The following is a 23413-nucleotide window of genomic DNA, read 5'->3' as shown; positions in this document are numbered from 1 at the left end:
GAGAAGTCAGTGCCTAGCTTCAAAGGACAGGCTGACTCTCCTGTTAGAGGTGAATGCAGCTGGTGACTTTAAGCTACAGCCAATGTTCGTTTACCATTCTGCAAATCCTAGGGCCATTAAGGATTATGCTAAATCTACTCTGCCCTCTAAAGCAGTGGTCCCCAGCCTTTCTGGCACCAGGCACCGGTTTCACGGAAGACAATTCTTCCAGTGGCAGACGAAGCCTCGCTCGCTCGCCCACTGCTCACCTCCTGCTGTGCGGCCCGGTTCCTAACAGGACTGGTACCGGTCCACGGCCCGGGGCTTGGGGACCCCTGCTCTAAATGGAACAACGAAGCCTGAATGACAGCACACCTGTTTACAACATGGTTTCCTGAATAATTTAAGCCCACTGTTGAGACCTACTGCTCAGAAAAAAGGTTTCTTCCAAAATATTATAGTTCCTGGACAATGCACCTAGTCACCCAAGACCTCTGGTGGACAACAAGGTTAATGTTGTTTTCATGCCTGCTAACACAGCATCCACTCTGCAGCCCACGGATCAAGAAGTAGTTCTGACTTTCAAGTCTTATTAGTTAGGAAGTATATGTTGTAAGGCGATAGCTGCCACAGATGGTGATTCCTTTGATGAATCTGGGTAAAGTCAATTGAAAACTTTATGGAAAGGATACACCATTCTAGGTTCCATTAAGAACATTCATGATTCATGGGAAGAGGTCAAAATATCAGCATTAGCAGGAGTCTGGAAGAAGCTGATTCCAAGCCTCATGGATGACTTTGAGGGGCTCAAGCCTTTAGGGGGGGAAGTAACTGCAGATGTGGTAGAAACAGCAAGAAAACTAGAATTAGAAGTGGAACCTGAAGATGTGACTGAACAGCTACACTCTCATGGTAAAACCTGAACAGCTGAAGAGTTGCATCTTACGGATGAGCAAAGAAAGTGGTTTCTTAATATGGAATCTACTCCTGGTGAAGATGCTGAGAAGACTGTTGAAATGACAACAAAAAACTTAGAATATGACATAAACTTAGTGGACGGAGCAGCAGCAGGGTTGGAGAAGACTGACTCCAATGTTGAAAGAAGTTCCACTGTGGGTAAAATGCTACCAAACACCATCGCAGGTCACAGAGGAATTGTTCATGAAAGGAAGAGTCAATTGATGAGGGAAACCTCATTGCCTTTTAAGAAGTGGTCACGGTCACCCCAGCCTTTAGCAGCCACCATCCTGATCAGTCAGTAGCCATCAGCATCAAGACAAGACCCTCTACCAGCCAAAAACTGACAACTTGCTGAAGGCTCAGATGATGGCTAGCATTTTTTTTAACAATAAGTATTTTTTAATTAAGGTATGTGTGTTGTTTTTTTAGACGTAATGCTACTGCACACATAAGAGACTACAATATATTGTAGACATAACTTTTTTTTTCAATTAATTTATTTATTTTTGCTGTGTTTCGTCTTCGTTTCTGTGCGAGGGCTTTCTCCAGTTGTGGCAAGCGGGGGCCACTCTTCATCACGGTGCGCGGGCCTCTCAATATCGCGGCCTCTCTTGTTGCGGAGAACAGGCTCCAGATGCACAGGCTCAGTAGTTGTGGCTCACGGGCCTAGTTGCTCCGTGGCATGTGGGATCCTCCCAGACTAGGGCTTGAACCCGTGTCCCCTGCATTAGCAGGCAGATTCTCAACCACTGCACCACCAGGGAAACCCAAGACATAACTTTTATATGCACTGGGAGACCAAAAACTTCATGTGACTTGCTGTATTGTGACATTCACCTTATTGCAGGGGGCTGGAACTGAACCTACAATATCTCCAAGGTGTGCCTGTATTCAGTTGAATTCGAGATGACAGCAAAATATCCAGGTTGTTGGAAATGAAAAACATGAACTTGGGGACTTTCCTGGTGGTGCAGGGGTTAAGAATCTGCCTGCCAATGCAGGGGACACTGGTTCGAGTCCTGGTCCAGGAAGATCCCACATGCCGCGGAGCAACTAAGCACAACTACTGAGCCTGCGCTCAAGAGCCCGCGAGTCACAACTACTGAGCCCACACGTCGCAACGACTGAAACCCACGCACCTAGAGCCCGTGCTCTGCAACGAGCAGCCTCTGCAATGAGAAGCCCGCGTACCACAAGGAAGAGTAACCCCCGCTCGCCGCAACTAGAGAAGCGCAGCAACGAAGACCCAATGCAGCCGGAAAAAAAAAAAAAAAACACATGAACTTGGCAGACAGCAAGAGGTACATCTTTGGCTGTCAATCACACAGAGCTACCCATTGAGCCATGATGTCAGAAGAAATTGCTAAGTGTGAGGATATATAGAGAAAAGAGGAACGCTCCAAGAACAGATCTTTGATGAGTATACATTTTGGGAATGGATGGATAAATCTAAGTCAGAGAAGAAAAACTCAGAGAAGAGTCCAGTCATGGAAGCAAAGACAGGCGAGCATTTCAGGAAAAGGGCATCACAGGCTCAGATGCTGAAGTGAGATGGTGGCATCCTTTAGAGCTGGCTGTGTTCGTACCTTCTACGCCCCCAGCCATTATTTGTGGCAGTCACTAGTAATACTTCGATGAACATGAGCGTTGTACACAAGCAAGGTTAGAACAAAACAAAAAGTGTAGTTCTTGCCTTTTCTCACCACAAAATAATAAAATTCCTCTAAGACGGGCACAGCATATAATTTAGTTTGCTTTGTGCGAATGAAATCACATTGATTGCTCTATGTGTCACACCTCTAACGCTTAAATGATGCAGTGCACAATTAGAGGAGTGACTCATATATGCAGACACGCATAACTGGTGGTGTTCTCTCTAATTATCAGTTTACTGAGGATGGTAATTTGACAAGACCTGGAGACGCTATAGGAAATATACTGATCTTTGGTAGATAAACAATTAAGAGAATTAAAGGAACAGGAAAGGAAGACACCTCCAAAGATTACCCATCTCATGTTCTGCCTTAACTACATCCTTAAAGGCAGAGAATCTTCCATAGCATCCCACACACGCTCGTGTGATTAGTGGTTCCCAGGTCAGAATGGCCCGGGAACAAATGTAGGGGCCCAGCAAGTCACCAGATAGTACAGCTGACCCTTGAACAACAGGGATTTGAACTGTGTGGGTCCATTAATATGCAAATTTTTTCAACAGATATTTTTAAATTGTGTGTAGAATATCACGTGCAAGACTTAAAGTGGAGAACCTATCTTTACAGGCATAAGGGGAGTGACAGTTAATATAAAATTAACAATGTGCTACTGTTCTTACTCTTTTATCACTCTGCTTTCAAAGAATTACATTACTGTACAGCATGCCTCTCTCTCGTAATTGGAGAAGCTGCGTATCAGTCTATCAACACAAAGTAGTTTTCTAAAAAATGTACCAATGTTTCCGTTACTCTATGATGAATATGGCTGTAATATGCCCTAAAATTTTATAAGATTCACTCATTAGTGTATCAGCTGGGCTATGGTGAAGCAATTGTATCAATGACACCAGGTGACATAAGGCAACCACACTGCTGCTTCTTCCTTATCGATGCACGAATCCTTGTCCCTGTAAGTTAATATGAATTTATTCTTCACATTATCTTTTCCTTTCTGATGTTTAGTGTTAGTATAACACCTACAGTGTTTTGTATCATCTAAGACAATACTGATGTAGGTACTGACAGATGATTCATCTTATAAACAGACGACATAAACTTATGGCATTAGTAGAGACGGTACAGTACTTTCACTGTATTTTCTCTTCCTTATAATTTTCTTAATAACATTTTCTTTTCTCTACCTCAACTCACTATAAGAATATAGTATATAATACCTATAATATACAAGATATGTGTTAACTGGGTTATCAGTAAGGCTTCTGGTTAACAGTAGGCTATTAGGAGTTAAGTTTGAGGAAAGTCAAAAGCAGATTTTTGCATAATAAGCAGATTTTTGACGGCAACGGGGGTCGGCGCCCCTCAACCGCCCACTGTTCAAGTGTCACTGTATTCTCTGGCTCCGGCCCACCCCTATTGCGGAGCCTCTAATGCTTCCTCAGGGTCCCACTCAGCCATTTGCAGGAAGGCCCTCCAGGCTGTCTCATGTGCCCTGGACCCTGGGGATCACTGTGCAGCCAAGGCCTCTAACACCTCAAATCTACAACAAAGTCCTCACCAGGGCGCGACTCACCGCCCGTGTGAAACCTTGGAATATTCGACAAAGGGACCTGCAATGAGGCGTGGAAAGCCAGCAGCACAGCCTTGCATTCACAGGGCCCCATGAAGTGCTCACGAAACAGTGCTTCTAGCGTGTCCTGGTTGTTACACCTCCTTCCTCCAGGACTCCCTCCTCCAGGATAGCCAGTCTCCTCGATCCGCCCCGACCCTTGCCGTCTGCCTGCTCACTCTCTGCAGATGAACTCACTGCCTACTTTCCTGCGAGATCAGAAACCAGCCGGCGATGGTGATCAGCAAGCTCTGGATCAAAGCATGTGTGGCTCCTGGGAGACCATGCGCTGCTGTACGCGGGAATCCTGTCTTACAGCTCTATAGCTCCTGGGCCTAGAACAGCTCCTGGCACTTAGTAGGTACTCAGTAAATATTAGCCACGTGGGTGGATGAATGAATGAATGGTGGGCTCTGGAGTCAGAGAGACATGGCTTCAAACCCCAATTCAGTCACTTATTAGCTTTTTGACATTAGGCAACTTCTTATAATTTTCTTGGTCTGTTTCCTCCTGTAGAAAATAGGCAATAACCCCTGTCATACTGCTGAAGGAATTAAGAGAGATTATGGAGGTAAAATGCCCAGCACAGTGCCTGACACAGAGTAATTGATCCATAAATAATATTTTCTCTTTCTCCACAGCAGAGAGCACACATCTGCCATTTGGCTGATGTCTCCTGCAGCGTCTGGGAAAGTGCTGGGCATGTGAGAGACACGCAAGCAATGCCTGCTGAACTAAATTGCAGTAACTGGAGAAAACTGCAGCGAAACAGCAAATCATTTATATTTATGAGCATTTTCTAGCATTGACTTCTGTATGCTCATTTTCTTCTTGGAAGTGAGTAGCCTCTTTTTAAAATTTCCTCTTTAAAATCATCTACATTTAGGAAAGGCTTTAAGTCACAACTTATACGACAGCAGCAACATGAGAAATACCATCAGTATAAAACTAAATGTGGTCAGAGATGGGGGTAGGATGACATGAGTAGAGGCAAAAAAAGAGAAGAAAAGAATTTATTCCATTCAAAGAAAGGGTAAGTTCTTTTAAAAAATTGTCTACTCTGATTCTTCTCTGCCACCTCAGATCCATTCTTCATTCTTCTTTGCCTTGTTGGGTGACCCCCAAATCTAACCTCTACAGACTGGGGTTCCCGGGCTCCCTTGCTCTCTGGCTTCCAGCTGGGTTCAGCCAACAGGGAGCACAGGCAGGAGGCTGGAAGGAGGGAGAAGAGGCCGAGGTTTTCCTCCCCTCACTTGCTCTCTTTCTCCCAGTAGCTGTACAGTTGTCCCTCAACAACCACGGGTTCTGCATCCACGGATTCAACCAACCGGATCTGTGGATGTGGAACCTACGGACACAGAGGGCTGACTCGGTATCCGCGGATACGGCAGAGGGCTCTGGAACCAATCCCTCGCAGACACAAAGGGACGACATATTCCTTTAGGCAGCAGCTCCCGACAGGCAGCAGTCCTCCACAGCCCTACTTCTCACCAGGCTCTGCAGTGTGGTCCCTCCTTCTGCCCTTCAGACCCAGGTGTAGGAATGATTTCTCAACGCTGTTCATCTGTGGAAATCTCACCATTTATTCTTGGTTCTTCAGTACCCTCTACCTCTGTAAACAGTCCTCTCAGTTAAACCCTCTGAACTGGTTCTTTCCTTCCAGTTCCTGAATGATAGGGTACATTTATATTTATCATTTTAAAAAGGGCCTACTAAGAATTCTTCTATTACATCACTGATATTTTCATTTTTAAAGATCATTAAAAAAGCTTCTCTAGAATTTAACAATGCAATTCAAATTAAGTAAAGTAAAAAAACAGATGTAAAAAAACCTGGAAAAATGGAAGAATTATAAGGCAGATGTACTTGAATTATTACTGAGATATATTTCAACCTGATAGTAAATTGGAATACTTTTCCCCAATAAACAATGTTGTAAAACTATAATCCTTTAGGCCAGCTGAAAATAAGCTTACTTTCTTAATAGTATGCCTAAAATACGATCCTAATTGTGCTATTTCCTGGACTGTATGGTGCAATAGTTCAATAAGCATGAATGAGATTATTTGTATGGTTACAAATCCAGAGCCTCACTGTGTAGCTGCTGAGGGTACTGCTCACATCATACTCTACATGGATGGCACTGCAGCACACAACTCCAGGCAACCCACTGCGATGGTGCCCTTGACACTGTGCAACACTGTGGCCCCATCTAAATCCCAATAATTCAGCGTCTTCGGTGGACATTCCCCAAAGACCTGAAGGACAGAGTCTTACACAGTTATGAGAGCAGGACAGATTGTTCTGAGAACCAGTTAAATCTCCACACTTGGAAGAATCAACATTGTGAAAATGACGCTACTACCCAAAGCAATCTACAGATTCAATGCAATCCCTATCAAACTACCACTGGCATTTTTCACAGAACTAGAACAAAAAATTTCACAATTTGTATGGAAACACAAAAGACCCCGAATAGCCAAAGCAACCTTGAGAACGAAAAATGGAGCTGGAGGAATCAGGCTCCCTGACTTCAGACTATACTACAAAGCTACAGTAATCAAGACAGTATGGTACTGGCACAAAAACAGAAATACAGATCTATGGAACAGGATAGAAAGCCCAGAGATAGACCCACGCACATATGGTCACCTTATCTTTGATAAAGGAGGCAGGAATGTACAGTGGAGAAAGGACAGCCTCTTCAATAAGTGATGCTGGGAAAACTGGACAGGTACATGTAAAACTATGAGATTAGATCACTCCTTAACATCATACACAAAAATAAGCTCAAAATGGATTAAAGACCTAAATGTAAGGCCAGAAACTATCAAACTCTTAGAGGAAAACATAGGCAGAACACTCTATGACATAAATCACAACAAGATCCTTTTTGACCCACCTCCTAGAGAAATGGAAATAAAAACAAAAATAAACAAATGGGACCTAATGAAACTTCAAAGCTTTTGCACAGCAAAGGAAACTATAAACAAGTCCAAAAGACAACCCTCAGAATGGGAGAAAATATTTGCAAATGAAGCAACTGACAAAGGATTAATCTCCAAAATTTATAAGCAGCTCATGCAGATCAATAACAAAAAAACAAACAACCCAATCCAAAAATGGGCAGAAGACCTAAACAGACATTTCTCCAAAGAAGATGTACAGACTGCCAACAAACACATGAAAGAATGCTCAACATCATTAATCATTAGAAAAATGCAAATCAAAACTACAATGAGATATCATCTCACACCAGTCAGAATGGCCATCATCAAAAAATCTAGAAACAATAAATGCTGGAGAGGGTGTGGAGAAAAGGGAACACTCTTGCACTGCTGGTGGGAATGTGAATTGGTACAGCCACTATGGAGAACAGTATGGAGGTTCCTTAAAAAACTACAAGTAGAACTACCATATGACCCAGAAATCCCACTACTGGGCATATACCTTGAGAAAACCATAATTCAAAAAGAGTCATGTACCAAAATGTTCATTGCAGCTCTATTTACAATAGCCCGGAGATGGAAACAACCTAAGTGTCCATCATCGGATGAATGGATAAAGAAGATGTGGCACATATATACAATGGAATATTACTCAGCCATAAAAAGAAACAAAACTGAGTTATTTGTAGTGAGGTGGATGGACCTAGAGTCTGTCATACAGAGTGAAGTAAGTCAGAAAGATAAAAACAAATACCGTATGCTAACACATATATATGGAATCTAAAAAAAAAAAAAAATGTCATGAAGAACCTAGGGGTAAGACAGGAATAAAGACACAGACCTACTAGAGAATGGACTTGAGGATTTGGGGAGGGGGAAGGGTAAGCTGTGACAAAGTGAGAGAGTGGCATGGACATATATACACTACCAAACGTAAAATAGACAGCTAGTGGGAAGCAGCCGCATAGCACAGGGAGATCAGCTCGGTGCTTTGTGACCACCTAGAGGGGTGGGATAGGGAGAGTGGGAGGGAGGGAGACACAAGAGGGAAGAGATATGGGAACATATGTATATGTATAACTGATTCACTTTGTTATAAAGCAGAAACTAACACACCATTGTAAAGCAATTATACTCCAATAAAGATGTAAAAATAAGAAGTCTCCACACTTGCATAAGACCTGGAGGTTCCTCCAGGTATGGGTGGCAAAGGCACTAACATACATGCCCACTAAGTTCTGGGCCCCAGCACACGTTGATAACAGGAGCTGCTATTTACTGACATTGTCAGTGTCCCATGTACTGCGCGGGATATTATTTCTAATCTTCACACAACTATCGACACTACTACTGCTAATAAGGGGTTAAACTGCATGGGGTTCTTTCTATGTGCTCTTCATTGCACTAAATACTTTACAGGCATGATCTTAATAGGTAGGTACCACTGCTAACTCCTTTTTAAAAACGAAAAACTGAGGTGCAGAGAGGTTAAGCATTTCAAATTCTAACACACAGTAGGTTGCAGAAACAAGATCCTATAAGGGTCTTTAAGGTTTAAATATCTTACCCAAGGTGGACTACATGTCAGGGAGCCACAATTCAAAGCCACATTTGCCTAAAAGTCATGCCTGACATTTTTGGAACTGAAGACCAAAGGATAATTTTCTACACTGAAGGCTGAGCTCAGAGGTCGGCTCCAAGCAACTTATATTCACAATTTATCATAAACTGAATGACAGCACATTTGAAGGCGCTTATAATTAAATACTAACGTACTTGTACATGAAGGAAGCTTATGTTCCTGAGAATTTAACATACCACACATAACTACAATAATGTAGATATGTTTGGCATAAAACCAACATAAGAAAACTGGAAGACTCTAAATTGCCACAACTTTTAAAAAAAACAATATAAAGACCAGGGTACAAATTCCATGTTGTGATTAGTTTTTTCATAAGAACAACAAACAAAGATGTTTTGGAATCATGAGGACAGGAGAAAAGTTTTGTCATTCAGCTACAAACTGAGGAACTCACTCAACCTAAAAGGAACTCACTCAACCTAAAAGAACTCACTCAACCTAAAAGAACTCACTCAACCTAAAAGAACTCACTCAACCTAAACTTTCCAGAATATGGTGTTGGTGGCTTATCAGCAGGCAGGAAAAAGAACACTACAATAAAGCCCCTTCCTGCATCCTTTGTTTGTTTGTTTTTTGGTCCCTTGTGTATAAACATTGGGAAGCATAGAATTAATACAAAGATCTATTTATATATACCAGCACTTAAAAGAAAAAAAATGACTTGTTATTTCTAATTAAATTTCATACTTGTTTTGTGTAGAGAAGTATATTCTCTCCTACTTGAGAAATTACTCTAAGTTATTCTGTTAGTACCTCTACGATGGGCTTAGGCTTTCTATCTGTTTTCATAAACTTTAGGCTATGTATTAACTCCTTTACTGGATGTAACATATGAGAGAGTAAGACAGTGCTGAGGCATCTCTGCTTCCAACAGTAAATGCCTCCCACATAGTAGACGATCAATAAAATTCTGTTGAAATTTTGCTAAATGAGTAAGACATTTTATTATTAAAACAAAAGCATCATCTTTGCTTACATTTCCCAGAAAATAGGAAATATGTGACATGAACTTACATGGCTTGGTGGATAACTCGGGATTTCTCCAGAAGGTATTCAGAAATCTGTGCTCCCACGACAGCCCCAGAAGGGGTAAATTTCATTTCTAAGTATTTTCCAAATCGGCTGGAATTGTCATTTATAATAGTGCAGGCATTGCCAAAGGCTTCCACCAAATTATTCATTTGTAAAATCTTCTCTTGCAGGGTTTTGTTATTAGCCTAGAGAAAATGTCAAGATATTAAAAAAATGTAAAAAATTAATTTTGTATAGAATGGAATGTCTCTTCTCTGATAAGCACTTTATGTAGATGTAAACATACAAGTGCATCTTCTTGGTTTGTTGCCAGAAGTTACAACCTAGTATATTTTTCCCCTCCTGCTGGTACATTCACTCACTTCCTTTCTTAGAGGGGCGAAGAGATCCTTTACACTTTTTCTATTCAAATATAGTTCTGTTAAGTTCCTGATTTACAAACACAATTTATAAGCAGTCTACGCATACTGAGGTACATCTCAAACTTTGTTATTCCTCCTCTACCTATATGGGTCCCCATCCACAAGATCCCCAAAGCTGTGGACCAACTTCCCTTGCTTCCATGGAAGCTGTCAAACCTGCAACTAGAGGAGTAAAGATAACGTGTGAACTCAGAAGTAGAGGACAGGGAATAATTGTGAAAATCAACAACAGCTCGGCTGTGTGGAAGGGAGATGTGGATCCCTGGTCCAGGCCAGCGGGCCTACATGGCTGGCCCTCCATTTTCTCCTACACCATCTCACATTTTCCTTCCCCGAAACAAGCATCATGTTGGGTTTTTTTTCTTTACCACTTTATTAAACTGAAATTCCACCAGAAAATTTATTTGGGTTAACAACCAACCTCTTTTAGAAGGCATCCCCCCTCCCAGAGGTTTAAGGAGGTATCAGTCATTCACATCTTAGTAGAAACAGATCAAGTGGATTATTTTCAGTGTAATACCTTGCCGAAGTCAGCTGTGTTAAAGGTACGGAAATGTTTATGTAAGGGAGGAGCAGCAGGTATTTCTGGAACATAGGCTACATTAGAATCTGGGGGGGGCCGAGGGGGCATTCACAGTGCGGTTTTGGGGGCACATAAGGATTTTGGATATCCTCTAAAAGAGGCAATAAGGGGAGAGAAAAGAGAGGAGCAAGAATTTTGGGGCTGGCCTTGCACTCATGAAAAAGGTGAGAAAACATCAACCACCTGTATTAGGTAGCAGTGCCCTGCTACGTCAGGTTTTGAAGACTGTGTATTACAAAGGTAAATTCCATCCACCAAACATACCATTTTTGCATCTGCTAAATCTTTATCAAGGAAATAACTAAAAGACACACTCAGTTCCGATAAGGGTAGAATTCTTTTGTTTTTATATCACCATCTCCAATTAATATCAAGGCACATTTTTAGATCTAGCACAAGACAAAGATATTAAATAAACGTTAGATGTGCTGACATCCACAAAACAACATTCGTACAAGTTAATCCATTATTGACGAGAGCCTCTATTGACTTCACAAATCAAGAAAGAATAGCAAAGGCCCGTGCGGAAGGCCCCTGAGTAAATTTATTCAGGTGTTCAACTCTTCCACGCCAGGAGAGTATGCCGTGCCACACACCATCCCAACTCTCTCCAAAATGACGTTTATTTCAGTGAACTTAAAAGCTTGTAGAGTGATGCTTATCCCAGAAGTAAGGAGAGGGAAGTGGATGGGCAAAGGGATGGGGAAGGGATTGAGATGACAGCCCTGAGGTAGGCCCCCCTTCCTGGCCTCTACTGGCTCTTCCAGTTCTGAGGGGTCACAGGCCTGGTTACTAGTATATTTCTATTCCATACCCACACCCATGATGGAAAACATATAACCAGTCAATTGATTTTTAACAGGAACATGAAATTCTTTTGACAATGAATTAGACTCAATTAAGCAGCTGTTTTGACACCATGAGGCACCCTCTTACATATACAGTGGTTGGGTCTGGCCTTGTACCCACAGTGCTTTGTAGCACAAGATTCCTATAATCACTGTGATGGCAAAAATTTTGAGATGACTCTACTTCTAACTATGCAAATCACTATAAACATTTTCACAGGGATAAGTTGTACACAATGATTTTTCTTTTTTAGCCATTAGCCTAATGAGAACACATTATTCTTGATTTATCTTATTTCAAGGACTCTACTTGGAAAATCAAACCAAGTCTCTATCCTCAACATCCCATTTTTAAAAATTAAGGTAAAATTACATAGAGATTCACCCTTTATATAGTTCTGAAAGTTTTTACAAACATATGCGACCATAAATCTCCCACTATAGTCCACATAGAGAACAATCCCATCACCCCCCAAATTGTCTCATTACTCTTTGCAACCCTTCCCTCCACTCTCAGCTGCCGAACATCCCTGACTTGTTTTTGTGCCTACGGTTTTACATCTGCAAGAATGACACAGCAAGTGAACCCTACATGTAGTCTTCTTAATCTGCTTCTCTGACTTGGCCTAAAGCATTTGAGATTTATCCAAATCTCTTCCAGTGAGCTTCATTGCTTGTATCAGTGTTCATTCTTTTTTATTGCTGAGTAATATTCCATGGCATGGATGTACCATAGTTTGTTTATTCATTTCCTAGTTCTGTTGTTTCCACTCCCTGGAGATGATGAACAAAGCTCCTATAAATTATCTGTCTGTAGCTTTTTTGTGTGAACATGGGTTTTCATTTCATTTGAACAAATACCTAGGAGTAGGATTGCTGGGTTGTACGATAAGTATGGTTAGACCTTCTAAGAAACTCCTGAGCTGTTTTCCAAAGTGGCTGTACCATTTTGCATTCTCATCAGCAATACACGAGTTTCATTCAGTTCCTCTATGTTCTTGCCAGCACTTAGCATTGTCAGGTTTAAAAAAAAAAATTTAGCCATTTTAATGGCTATGTAATGGTGTCTCACTGTGGTTTTAATTTGCATTTCCCTAATGACTACTGGTGTTGAACATCATATTTTCATTTGCTTTTTTTGCCATTTACATATCATCTGCTGAAATGGCTAGTCAATTTTTTTGTTCATTTTTAAATTGTTATTTGATTTCTTATTATGGAATTTTAAGAGTTTTTAAAAATATATCTTCTGGATACAAGTCTTTTATTAGAGTGTCTCTGAGTCTGTAGCTTGTCTTTTCATTTTCTTAACAGTATCATTCAGAGAACAGGATGTTCTTAATTTTGGTGAAATCAAACTTTTCCCTTTATGGATTATGCTTTTTATGTTGCATCTAACAGCTCTTTGCCTGACCCAAAATGACAAAAAACAAAGTTAACTGACTTAATTTTCTTCTAGAAATTTTATAGCTTTTGGTTTAATCTTTAGGTCTATGATCCATTTGAAGTTAATTTTTTATAGCATGTGTGGTCTAGAGTAAGGTTCAATCCTTTTGTATGCGCATATTCCAGCACCATTTGTTAAAAGACTATCATTAATTGACCTTGCACCTTTGCTGAAAATCAATAAATCATATATGTGCAGATTCTTTATTCTATTCCATTGATCTGTATACCATCTTTTCTTTAATAACACACTGTCTTGACTATCACAGCTTTTACAATGAGTCTGAAATCAGGTAGCATTTATTAATCCTCCAATTTTGTTCTTTTTCAAAACTGATTATTATAGTTCCTTTGCCTTTCCATATACATTTTTCATTCAATTTGTCAATTTCTAAAAAATAAAATCCTGCTGGGATTTTTACTGTAAACTACATTGAATCTATAGATCAATCTGTGGGGAATTGACATCTTAATAATATTGAGTCTTTTAATCCATGAACATGTCATATCTCTCCTATTATTCAGGTCTTCTTTGATTTCTTTTATCAACTTTTTCTATTTTTCAGCATACAAATCTTTTACATGTTTTGTAAGATCTAGATTTCAATAGTTCATGTTTTATGGTGCTAATATAAATAATACATTTAAGTTTAAACTGATCATTGTTAGTATGCATATAATATATAAATATAATTAATTTTTGTATATTGACTCCCCTTTATCTTGCTGGTAACAAAGGAAGAAGAAGTAAGGAAAGCATTCAGAGAATACGTTAGGGCAAAAAAGAGAGAAAATCACCTCTATAAAGCCTTGCCTACTAAGAGTGAGAAAAGTTAGAATTTGCTTAAAACAAAACATATGCTCTTTATATTGTTATGTTTTACACTCACAAAGGACAACAAGTGTGTTATGATTTCTGTGCATTATTAAATGTGGAAATTTGTAAATATTAACCTAATCAGTTAAATTAAATTCTGAAGTATAACAAATATTTCTGTTAGGACAGAGAAAAATTAAATTATACCTTTCCAAGCACTGTCAGCTGCTGAACTATGAGATGAGCACTTTCAGTCTTTCCAGCACCACTTTCCCCAGAAATAACAATGCACTGCACGGTGAGAAAAGGAAACTGTAAGAAGACTTTATCCTCACAAAATTCAGCTGACACACGAGAAACTAAGAGGAGAATTTCTAAAAATGTGAGACTCTCCTTACCTGATCTGAATTATATGTTACCATAGACTGGTATCCTAAGTCAGCCATGGCAAAAATGTGAGGAGGATTGGCAGTTCTCTTTGCTCCAATATACAGTTTGGAATGCTAAAGGTTAAAAAGAACATGTGCTGTAGGGCTTTTGTTTTTGTTTAAACCCTACTTATTTACAGATAGAGTGCTAATTTTTAAAGCAAAAGGTGAATCAAAATACAGCTTCATACCACCAAAACATCACATCCATATTACATACACACATACATGCACAAATCATGGACAATTATGTAAAATAAAAGTCTGACATAAAACAACAGGGAAAAATGATATGACATAATATGACATCACTTTGGCAGTGGTATTTAAAAGAAGACTCTTTTGGAAGTGCATACCACTTCCAAAGCAGAACTTAAAGTTTCAAAATACTATGATTTCCTTAAATAAGCAGATACTTTATAAATAAGACAATCAGGTATCATTTTGTTGACTATTCCTTGGATATAATAATGTATGACATACGATCACTACTTTTTTCCTTTCATATCATTTAACATACACTTTCTCATTTGCTTTGCCCAAGATCACATAGTTAATTGATAGCAGAATTTGTGCTAAAGCCCAGTCTTCTAAAACTTGGTCAAGGTTCATAAATATGCCATTATTCTTGTAAATCTTAAAGTGGTAGAGACTGAATTACATACTTTTCACACAAAAAATTATATTAAGCACAGTATTATTCTAGAGTAATATACTATTATAATACAACATAATATTCTAGAGTACACAAATAGCTAGAAGAGTATTGATCTAATTGAAAATGAAAAACAGCCTAGCTTAACTCCAGAACACTATTCTATATTTAAACATTAGGGGTGAATAATGGATAATTATGTGCTTATATTCATAAAACATATTGTCTGATATTAAAAATTTAACCAGAAGGAATTTTTAAACTCATAATGATGAGTTTTACAGCCATTAAGTATACAGTACCTACATATACAATGTAATTTTACTTTTGACTCTCCTATACTTGGTTCAGAGGTAGACATTAAGTCTATACTTTTTAGGCATCTGTTTATTGATATGATATGTAGTGTGGACCAGTTACCAATTACCAATGACAAGAAGTAATGAACATATCTCACACGAAGACGACAAACTGCATCCAGATCGATTCATCTTCTGTTTTTTCCTATCTCTATGTTTTAACAATAATTATTTAACTGTTTATTCAAAGGATTAGATAAAATTAAATTAAATTAATTTAAATACCTGAAGAGTATAAGTTTTTGTACAAAGTAAGAAAGTGTGTACAAGCCACACCACATACCTCTGCGGAATAAAGACCCAGACTCTGAAAAGGGTTAAGAGCAATGAGTATGTCTCCCACATAGAAGTAAATCTGATCTCTGGAGTAACACTTCTCAAGTTGCTCTGAGACTGTATTCTATAACGAAATAAAAGTAATCTCTTTTTGTTAAAAATGACTGATGGTCAATTATCATTTTAAAAGTAAATGATGAGAAATAAAACATTTGGAATCTGGAGGAAGGATCAGAAAGAAATAGATCTATTGAGAGTAAGAAGTGTAACCTCCGGTCAGCAACTATCCTTCCCCTTGATGGGTATTTTCTTTTCTTTCGAGAGCTGTAGAGGGATGTCATTGTTACCTGTGTTTTCCACAGAATATATTATATGCTACAGGGATTATATATACACAATGCTTTCAAGGAAGTTAGTAAATGCAGCAGTTGAAGTAAAGAGAAAGAACACTAGAAAAGGGAAGAGAAGATATAGTGAACATGATTTTATTCCAAATGAAGGTTATTCAATGGCTCTGTGGAATGTCTTAGTTCCCTTGCTTAAATGTTTGGCTTTGAGGCAGAGTAAAAAGTACAGAAAAGTAACTTCCACAATTGGTAAATCATATGACTACATGGAATCAATTTTAACAGTGCCAGACATCATCATTTATAGTATATGACACAAAAGATCTTGGGTCAAAAAAGAGACAAAAAAATAAAACACAGACAATAGAAACAAACCAACCCAGTGTTTAATACGTAGGTCAGCAATATGATTAGTAAAGCCTTCTCTATAATCCACAAGCTTAGGATTTCACATCATTGGAAAATCTGATACACAAAGATTCATAAAGGTATTGGCAATCTCTGGCTTACAAACACTATTTGATTATAAGATGTTTGATGTTCTCAAGAAAGATTATTCTGAGGAAGTACTTGAGTTGTTTATGCAACCCCAAATTTACCAAATGACTACTTCAGTTCAGAATATGCCTCCTGATTTGCTACATTTTTAAGCAAAATGCTCAGGAATGTATCAGAAGTATTAAAAAAAGGAAAGCCTGTGGATCAGGCAGGGTAGTGATCCCAACCTTTTACTGAAAAGGAGCCTTATTATTTCTCTAATGATGTGATTATCTGAAATAAAAGGTGATGAGGAAAAAGAGGATGAGACTATAATTTACTGGCTTGGACTGGTACCTTCATGAGAGATGTCTGAAATATTTCTGAGGTCACTGGGATAAGAAGTTTCAAGCAGAATTCATTTCCCGAAAAGGTGGGCTCTGTGATCCCACGAGGGGTCCACTGACCATGGTAACAGACAGGCTCTCAAGGTATCTTCGAGGCTTTAGATCCTGCCACTGAGATGGTGATGTAGGAAGCAAATCACCCCTTTGAGACTCCTGGGGAGAATTGAGGGGAAGAAGGGGTCTTGGACCTAAGCAACTCAAGCTTGTGGGAACTAGCACTTTTGTAATTCGAATATAAAAAAGAAGAAAAAGTTGACACCAGGCCGGAGAGATCTGCAAACGTGAGTTACACACAGTAAAACTGAAGACAGGAGGGATGATCAGGAAGCTAAGAGACGAAGAAAGCATGAAACCTACAGATGCTAGTCAAAGAGTCTCCTCCTCAAACCACTTCTATAAATTTTTTTAAATAGACAGAATGTTTAAGTTTAATTAAGCTGAGTTTCTTACCTCATCCAAAACTTCTAGGGTTGCTAAATCATTCACATCCTTGAGGCTGGAAATTAAAGATCTGTTGAAGTTACTTTTCTTGGTGTAAAGACGTTCATGCCTGAGGAGCAATAAAGACGAAAACCCTTTCTGAGTTGAGAACTTATTACTAATCATAGTAAAAGTCAACTTTAGATACTAAGAAACTGAAAAACATCTGTGAAGCTGATTTGCTAAATTCAGCGATAACAATTTACCAGAAAACAGCCTCATGCATTTGATCTGTCTCCTCCTCTTCGCTGGGAAAATGCAACACATTAAACTTACTTCATGGATGATCAAAAGAGCTCATTATTTCCATCAAGAACTACCTTATATATAATATTCTTTAAAGCTTCCTCTAAATTCCGATGTGTGACTTAACCTCTTACAAAGTGGTGAGTTGGAGCGATTTTCACTCATTAGATTTCCAGTTTTGTCAGAGGTAGTGTTAGCCCACTGGTAGTCAAGGAATGATAATTTGAAAAATTAGTATTCAGTAGAATTTAAGAGGAATACAAAATAAGCCACACTGGGGACTTTTAAAAGGTAAAATGTATGCAGAAAATTGATTTCAGGTACTAGGAAGTTTACTTTCAAAGTGAAACATTTCAGCAATTTCAAAAACAGCGTAAAGATCTTGATCTGACATGAGGTCTGGAGAAGTTGCTGAGGTAAACACAAGGGTTTGTTTCAACTTTTCTGGGCATGAAATCCACTCTATTCTGAGCATAACTGCATTTTCAGTGTTTATTTTTGGGCAGACTGTTATGCATTTGAATCTGTCCACTAGTGAAAGGGGAAGGAATACGCAGATTACAAAGCATGATAAGAATCATACCACTTACCCACCAAACTGTAATGGTTTCTCATTGCTTAGAGAATTAAGTCACTATTGATAATGGTCCCCCCTCTACCTACGGCCAATCCCGTTTTGTGCGCTGGATTCCATGTACTCTCACTTACTCAAGGATGTCACTCCTGCTGGGTCCTCTTTCTCTCCTGTATCACTCATTTCTCCCTCTCGACTGTTATAACATCTTCCCCAAAAGAAACAAACAAACCACCTGTCCTTGAGTTTGTTTCCTCCATCTACCATTCCATTTCCTTGCTTTAGAGCAAAAATCCTCAAAAGAATGATCTATACTTAACTTCTTCAATTGCACTCCACCCATTAAGAAAACCCATGTCAGTCAGGCTGTCATCACACTCCACGGAAACAGCTTCCATTAAGGACAACAGTGACCTTCTTCACATTGCTGAGTCCCACGGTCCGTTCTAAGTCCTCATTTTACTTAACCTACTGGCAGCACTTGACAAACTCTTCTTGAACACGTTTGTCTTGGTGTCTTATGTCCTTCTCTTGATTCTCTTCCCTACCTCAATGGCATCTCCATCTCAGTATCTTTTTCTGGTCCCTCCTCATCTTCCTACTGTCACATTTTTGAGTCTCCCAAGCTTTGGTCCTTAGAGCTATTTTCTTGTCTATCAACATGTACTTCCTGATTTCATCGCTTTAAATACCACTCGTGCACTGACAGCTCTGCTCGTCTCCAGACCTAAGCACCCAGCTGCTCACTCGACGCTTCACTTGGCTGTGAAGGTGGCTGACTTAATATGTCCCAAACCTGCTCCTGCCCACGACCCTCATCTCAGCCCATGGTGATCCATTCGTCTGCTTGTCAGCCTGACCCCTGGCTCCTGACTTTTTCTCATACTCCTCCTGCAACCCATGCACAAATCCCCTCAGCTCTTTCATCAAATCCAATCCAGAACCAAACCTTTCTCAACACCATCACCTCCACTACAGTTCATCTCACACCACAGCAGCCTCCCTGCTGCCACCTTTGCCTCTGATATCCTTCTCAACACTGCACTCAGAGTGAGATTTTAAAAATAAGTAAGATTTGTCCTTTGTCTTTTAATTTCCTCCTCAGTCCCATCTGTGTGATGAAACTTTTCACAGTCTACCTCAAATGCCACCTGTTTTAAACCCTCAGCTTAATTCTGTACATCCTTCTGGACAAACATCTGAGTTAAGTCATTTCAGTCAATCACTTGTGTACAGGTCTTACTCCCTTTACTAGACTGTAAAGTTCCTCAGGATGGTGCTGGAATGGTTGGACATCCACATGCAGAAGAAAAAAAAAAAAGAATCTAGACACTAAACTTACAAAATTTTCACAAAAATTAACTTAAAATAAGTCATAGCATACATACACTACCAAATGTAAAACAGATAGCTAGTGGGAAGCGGCCGCATAGCACAGGGAGATCAGCTCGGTGCTTTGTGACCACCTAGAGGGGTGGGATAGGGAGGGTGGGAGGGAGGGAGATGCAAGAGGGAAGAGATATGGGAACATATGGATATGTATAACTGATTCACTTTGTTATACAGCAGAAACTAACACACCATTGTAAAGCAATTATACTCCAATAAAGATGTTAAAATAAATAAATAGATAAGTCATAGGTCTAAATGTAAAATACAAAACTATAAAACTTCTAGAAGAAAATATAGGAGAAGAAAGCTAGATAACCTTGGGTGTAGAAATGAGTGTATAGACACAATACCCAAAACATCATCCATGAAAGAAAAACGTGATAAGGTAGACTTCATTAAAATGAAAAACTCCTGGGCTTCCCTGGTGGTGCAGTGGTTAAGAATCCGCCTGCCAATGCAGGGGACACGGGTTCGAGCCCTGGTCCAGGAAGATCCCACATGCCGTGGAGCAACTAAGCCCATGCGCCACAACTACTGAGCCTGTGCTCTAGAGCCTGCGCGCCACAACTACTGAAGCCCACGCGCTTACAGCCCATGCTCCGCAGCAAGAGAAGACACCACAATGAGAAGCCCGCGCACTGCCAACGAGGATTAGCCCCTGCTTGGCACAACTAGAGAAAGCCTGCGCACAGCAATGAAGACCCAATGCAGCCAAAAATATTTAAAAAAGAAAAACTTCTTTTCTGTGAAAGACACTGTTGGGACTTCCCTGCTGGCGCAGTGGTTAAGAATCCGCCTGCCAATGCAGGGAACACAGGTTTGAGCCCTGGTCCGGGAAGATTCCACATGCCATGGAGCAACTAAGTGCGTGCACCACAACTACTGAGCCTGCACTCTAGAGTTCGTGAGCCACAACTACTGAGCACACGTGCCACAACTACTGAAGGCCACGTGCCTAGAGCCCCAGCTCTGCAACGAGAAGCCACCGCAATGAGAAGGCCATGCACCACAATGAAGAGTAGCCCTCCTCACCGCAACTAGAGAAAGCCCACACCCAGCAATGAAGACCCAACACAGCAATAAATAAATAAATAAATAAATGAATAATTTATAAAGTAAAAAAAAAAAGACACTGTTAAGAGAATAAAAAGTGAAGTCACAGGCTGGCAGAAAACATCTGCAAATAATATATCTGATTAAGGACTTGTATCTAATAATATGAACAGTGCTTTACTCCTACTTGCAATTCTTAGATGTTTCCATAATAATTTTTATAGCATTTACAAAAATGTATAATTATGCACTTATTTGTATAGATAATTTAGCTAATATTTGAATCCCTTACTACAATACAAGCTCCAACATACACAAGACTATGTGTCTTTAGTTTCCCATTGTGTCCTTGGAACAAGGAGATGATTGAGAACACAGTAGGTCCTCAATAAATATTAGTTGAATGAATGAGTGAATGCATATCTCCCACAATTTCTGGCACAGGATTTGCCCATAGTTGGTTTCCACATTTGCTGAACTCGACAAGAATCATCTTTCGTATCCCCTTATTTCCAAAGAAACTCATATGACATATGATTTTTACGAAAATAGAGAAAGATATCCAATTATGTATTTAATTTAAGTGAAGCCCTGAATTTTCCATCTGTTTTTATGGGTCCATTTGGCATCCAAAGACTGTTCCTGGAGAATGACAAGGAGTGGATGGTGACAAGGAGCCTGGACTCAGGCACGAGCCCGGCAGCTGAAACAGCAGGAGGGACAGTGGTCCGTGGTGAGGCTGGACTCCAGGCACTACGGGAAGCCAACGCAATATTTTAATCAAAGGGCAGAGTGTGGAAACAATACGGTGGAGTAGCATGTTTTAGTAAAGAAAAAAAATCATTTTACTATATTGTAGAAATAAACATTATCACTAGGTAAAGAAAGCCAAGAAAAGTTAAACTTCAAGTAGCGAATGCAATTCAGGGTCATCTATTCTAAGAACATATTAGATGATAAATGTGGCATTTCAAATTAGTAGAGAAAGAAAAAAATTCAAGAAATTGTGCTGGAACAGCTGGTTAAAATTTTGGGAATCATGTACTTTATGTAAAAATTAATTCCAGATGGATTAACAAACATAGATTTAAAATGTCATCATAAAAGTTCTAGGAGAAGATGCAAAAGAACGGCTGTGTAGTAATGGGATACAGATGGAATTTGTAAGTATGAAAAGACAGAAAGGAGAATTAAAAAATGGAAGAGATTTGACAATACAATTTTAATATGAGTATAATAAAACACAAGTAAAAGAGAAAATGGGAAAAATATTTGCAATATGTATGATGGACAAGAATTAATATGTCTACTATATCAAGAACTCTTGAAACTCAAAGAACACTGAATATGAGATACCATGAGATACTAAGATAGCAATCTTGTATTGAACACACAAGTTTTAGGCTTGTCTCTTTTAATTTGGGAAGATAAATTGATCACTATCACCATTTCCTAAAAACGACATGTTATCACCAAAAAATGCTGGAAGCTAATAATCTTACCTAGACTAACAATATTTAAAAAGCTGAATCATATAATCTCTGTTGCTTCTTCCAACCCTGGAATTCTCTGTCAACCGAAGTCTGTGTACTGATAGGTATACTATTGTAGCGTATGGCTGTCTGCTTCATTCTGAAGAGAAAAAAGTCCTTTTCCATGACTTTGAAAAACTAGGTTTTACCATTCATAAAGACTTCATCAGGGGACTTGAGAAGAGGCTTTGGCCCTATTCTAGAGCATAGCTCCTTTATTTAGATTCCTCTCCAGTTAAAGAGTAGAGGGGCTAAGGTATATGGGGAGTGGCCAAGCAGGCAGCAACAATGGCCATAAAGCCAGTGAGGAACAGGGGCTGACTGATAAATTATCCTACATTGAACTGAATTCTGAGGTGGTTATACAGAAGATCCAAAGTTATTTCTGAAGCTATACAAATCCCTTCCTTTGATCACGGAATTATTGACACCCAGTTAAGAGGCTGGGCTCTAGAATCTGAATGCTCAGATCAAATAACAAAAGATTTTGTGAGGATAAGCAAAATGGATTATTTCTTGTCAAACTCTCATTTAAAATGGGCATATGGAAATGCCTTATATATAATTGCTACTATTATTCCAGCTGTGGCCCTACCACTGACTAGCCATGTGGCCTTGGGCAAGGAACTTACTCTGCTTCTTCAGAAATAAAATGGAAATAATAATGGCTATTTCACACACACACACACACACACACACACACTAGGTAGAGCCTTAAACTGTACGTTTCATTCATTCATTCAACAAATACTTAAATTTCTGGAGCATCTAATATATTTCAGGCACTGTTAGGAGTTGGGATAAAGCTATGAAGACAACAGATAAATGGTGTGAGATGTTGTGAGATTAAATAATACATGTAAAGTGATTCATTCAGGGCCTGCTATGGTTAATAAATTATTATTATTATTATTGCCTTTATGATCATAGGTTTAATCCTCATTTACTTTATATTTTATATTTAATATTTATATTGAATTATATATTGAATTTCTATTTATTTCATATTTTGTTGTCTTCACTCTCTTTTTGTCCCAGAGGTGACCCTTCTACCCTCCTCAAGCATGAACTGTAAACACATGACACTGAACTCAGCAATAAACTGAGCAGGGAGTGAGAAAATGTGGGCCCAGGTCTTGCTGACGGAGGATTCATGAGCATCACTGATTTTGCAGGACTTCACTGTATTTATTATTAAGTCCTATGTATACCCTGATGGTAGTATCTC

At 39.3% G+C, this 23413-nt stretch overlaps 1 protein-coding gene across 1 annotated transcript in view; it reads right to left on the bottom strand.

Moving 5' to 3' along the window:
* The window catches only part of MYO3A (myosin IIIA), a gene marked incomplete at both ends in the record, with an annotated part of 170181 nt that overhangs the window by 84897 nt on the left and 61871 nt on the right, over nucleotides 1-23413 (bottom strand). Inside the window, 5 exons of the mRNA XM_082839748.1 lie at nucleotides 9826-10028; nucleotides 14167-14250; nucleotides 14358-14462; nucleotides 15685-15801; nucleotides 17359-17458. Of these exons, the coding sequence (XP_082695874.1) occupies nucleotides 9826-10028; nucleotides 14167-14250; nucleotides 14358-14462; nucleotides 15685-15801; nucleotides 17359-17458 (609 nt within the window). The remainder of the gene's footprint in view (nucleotides 1-9825; nucleotides 10029-14166; nucleotides 14251-14357; nucleotides 14463-15684; nucleotides 15802-17358; nucleotides 17459-23413) is intronic.

Source organism: Leucopleurus acutus (genome assembly GCF_964270905.1).
Source record: "Leucopleurus acutus genome assembly, chromosome: 1".
NCBI lineage: Eukaryota > Metazoa > Chordata > Mammalia > Artiodactyla > Delphinidae > Leucopleurus > Leucopleurus acutus.
The sequence above is the reverse complement of the archived record's forward strand: the minus strand, read 5'-3'. Positions and strand labels throughout refer to the sequence as shown.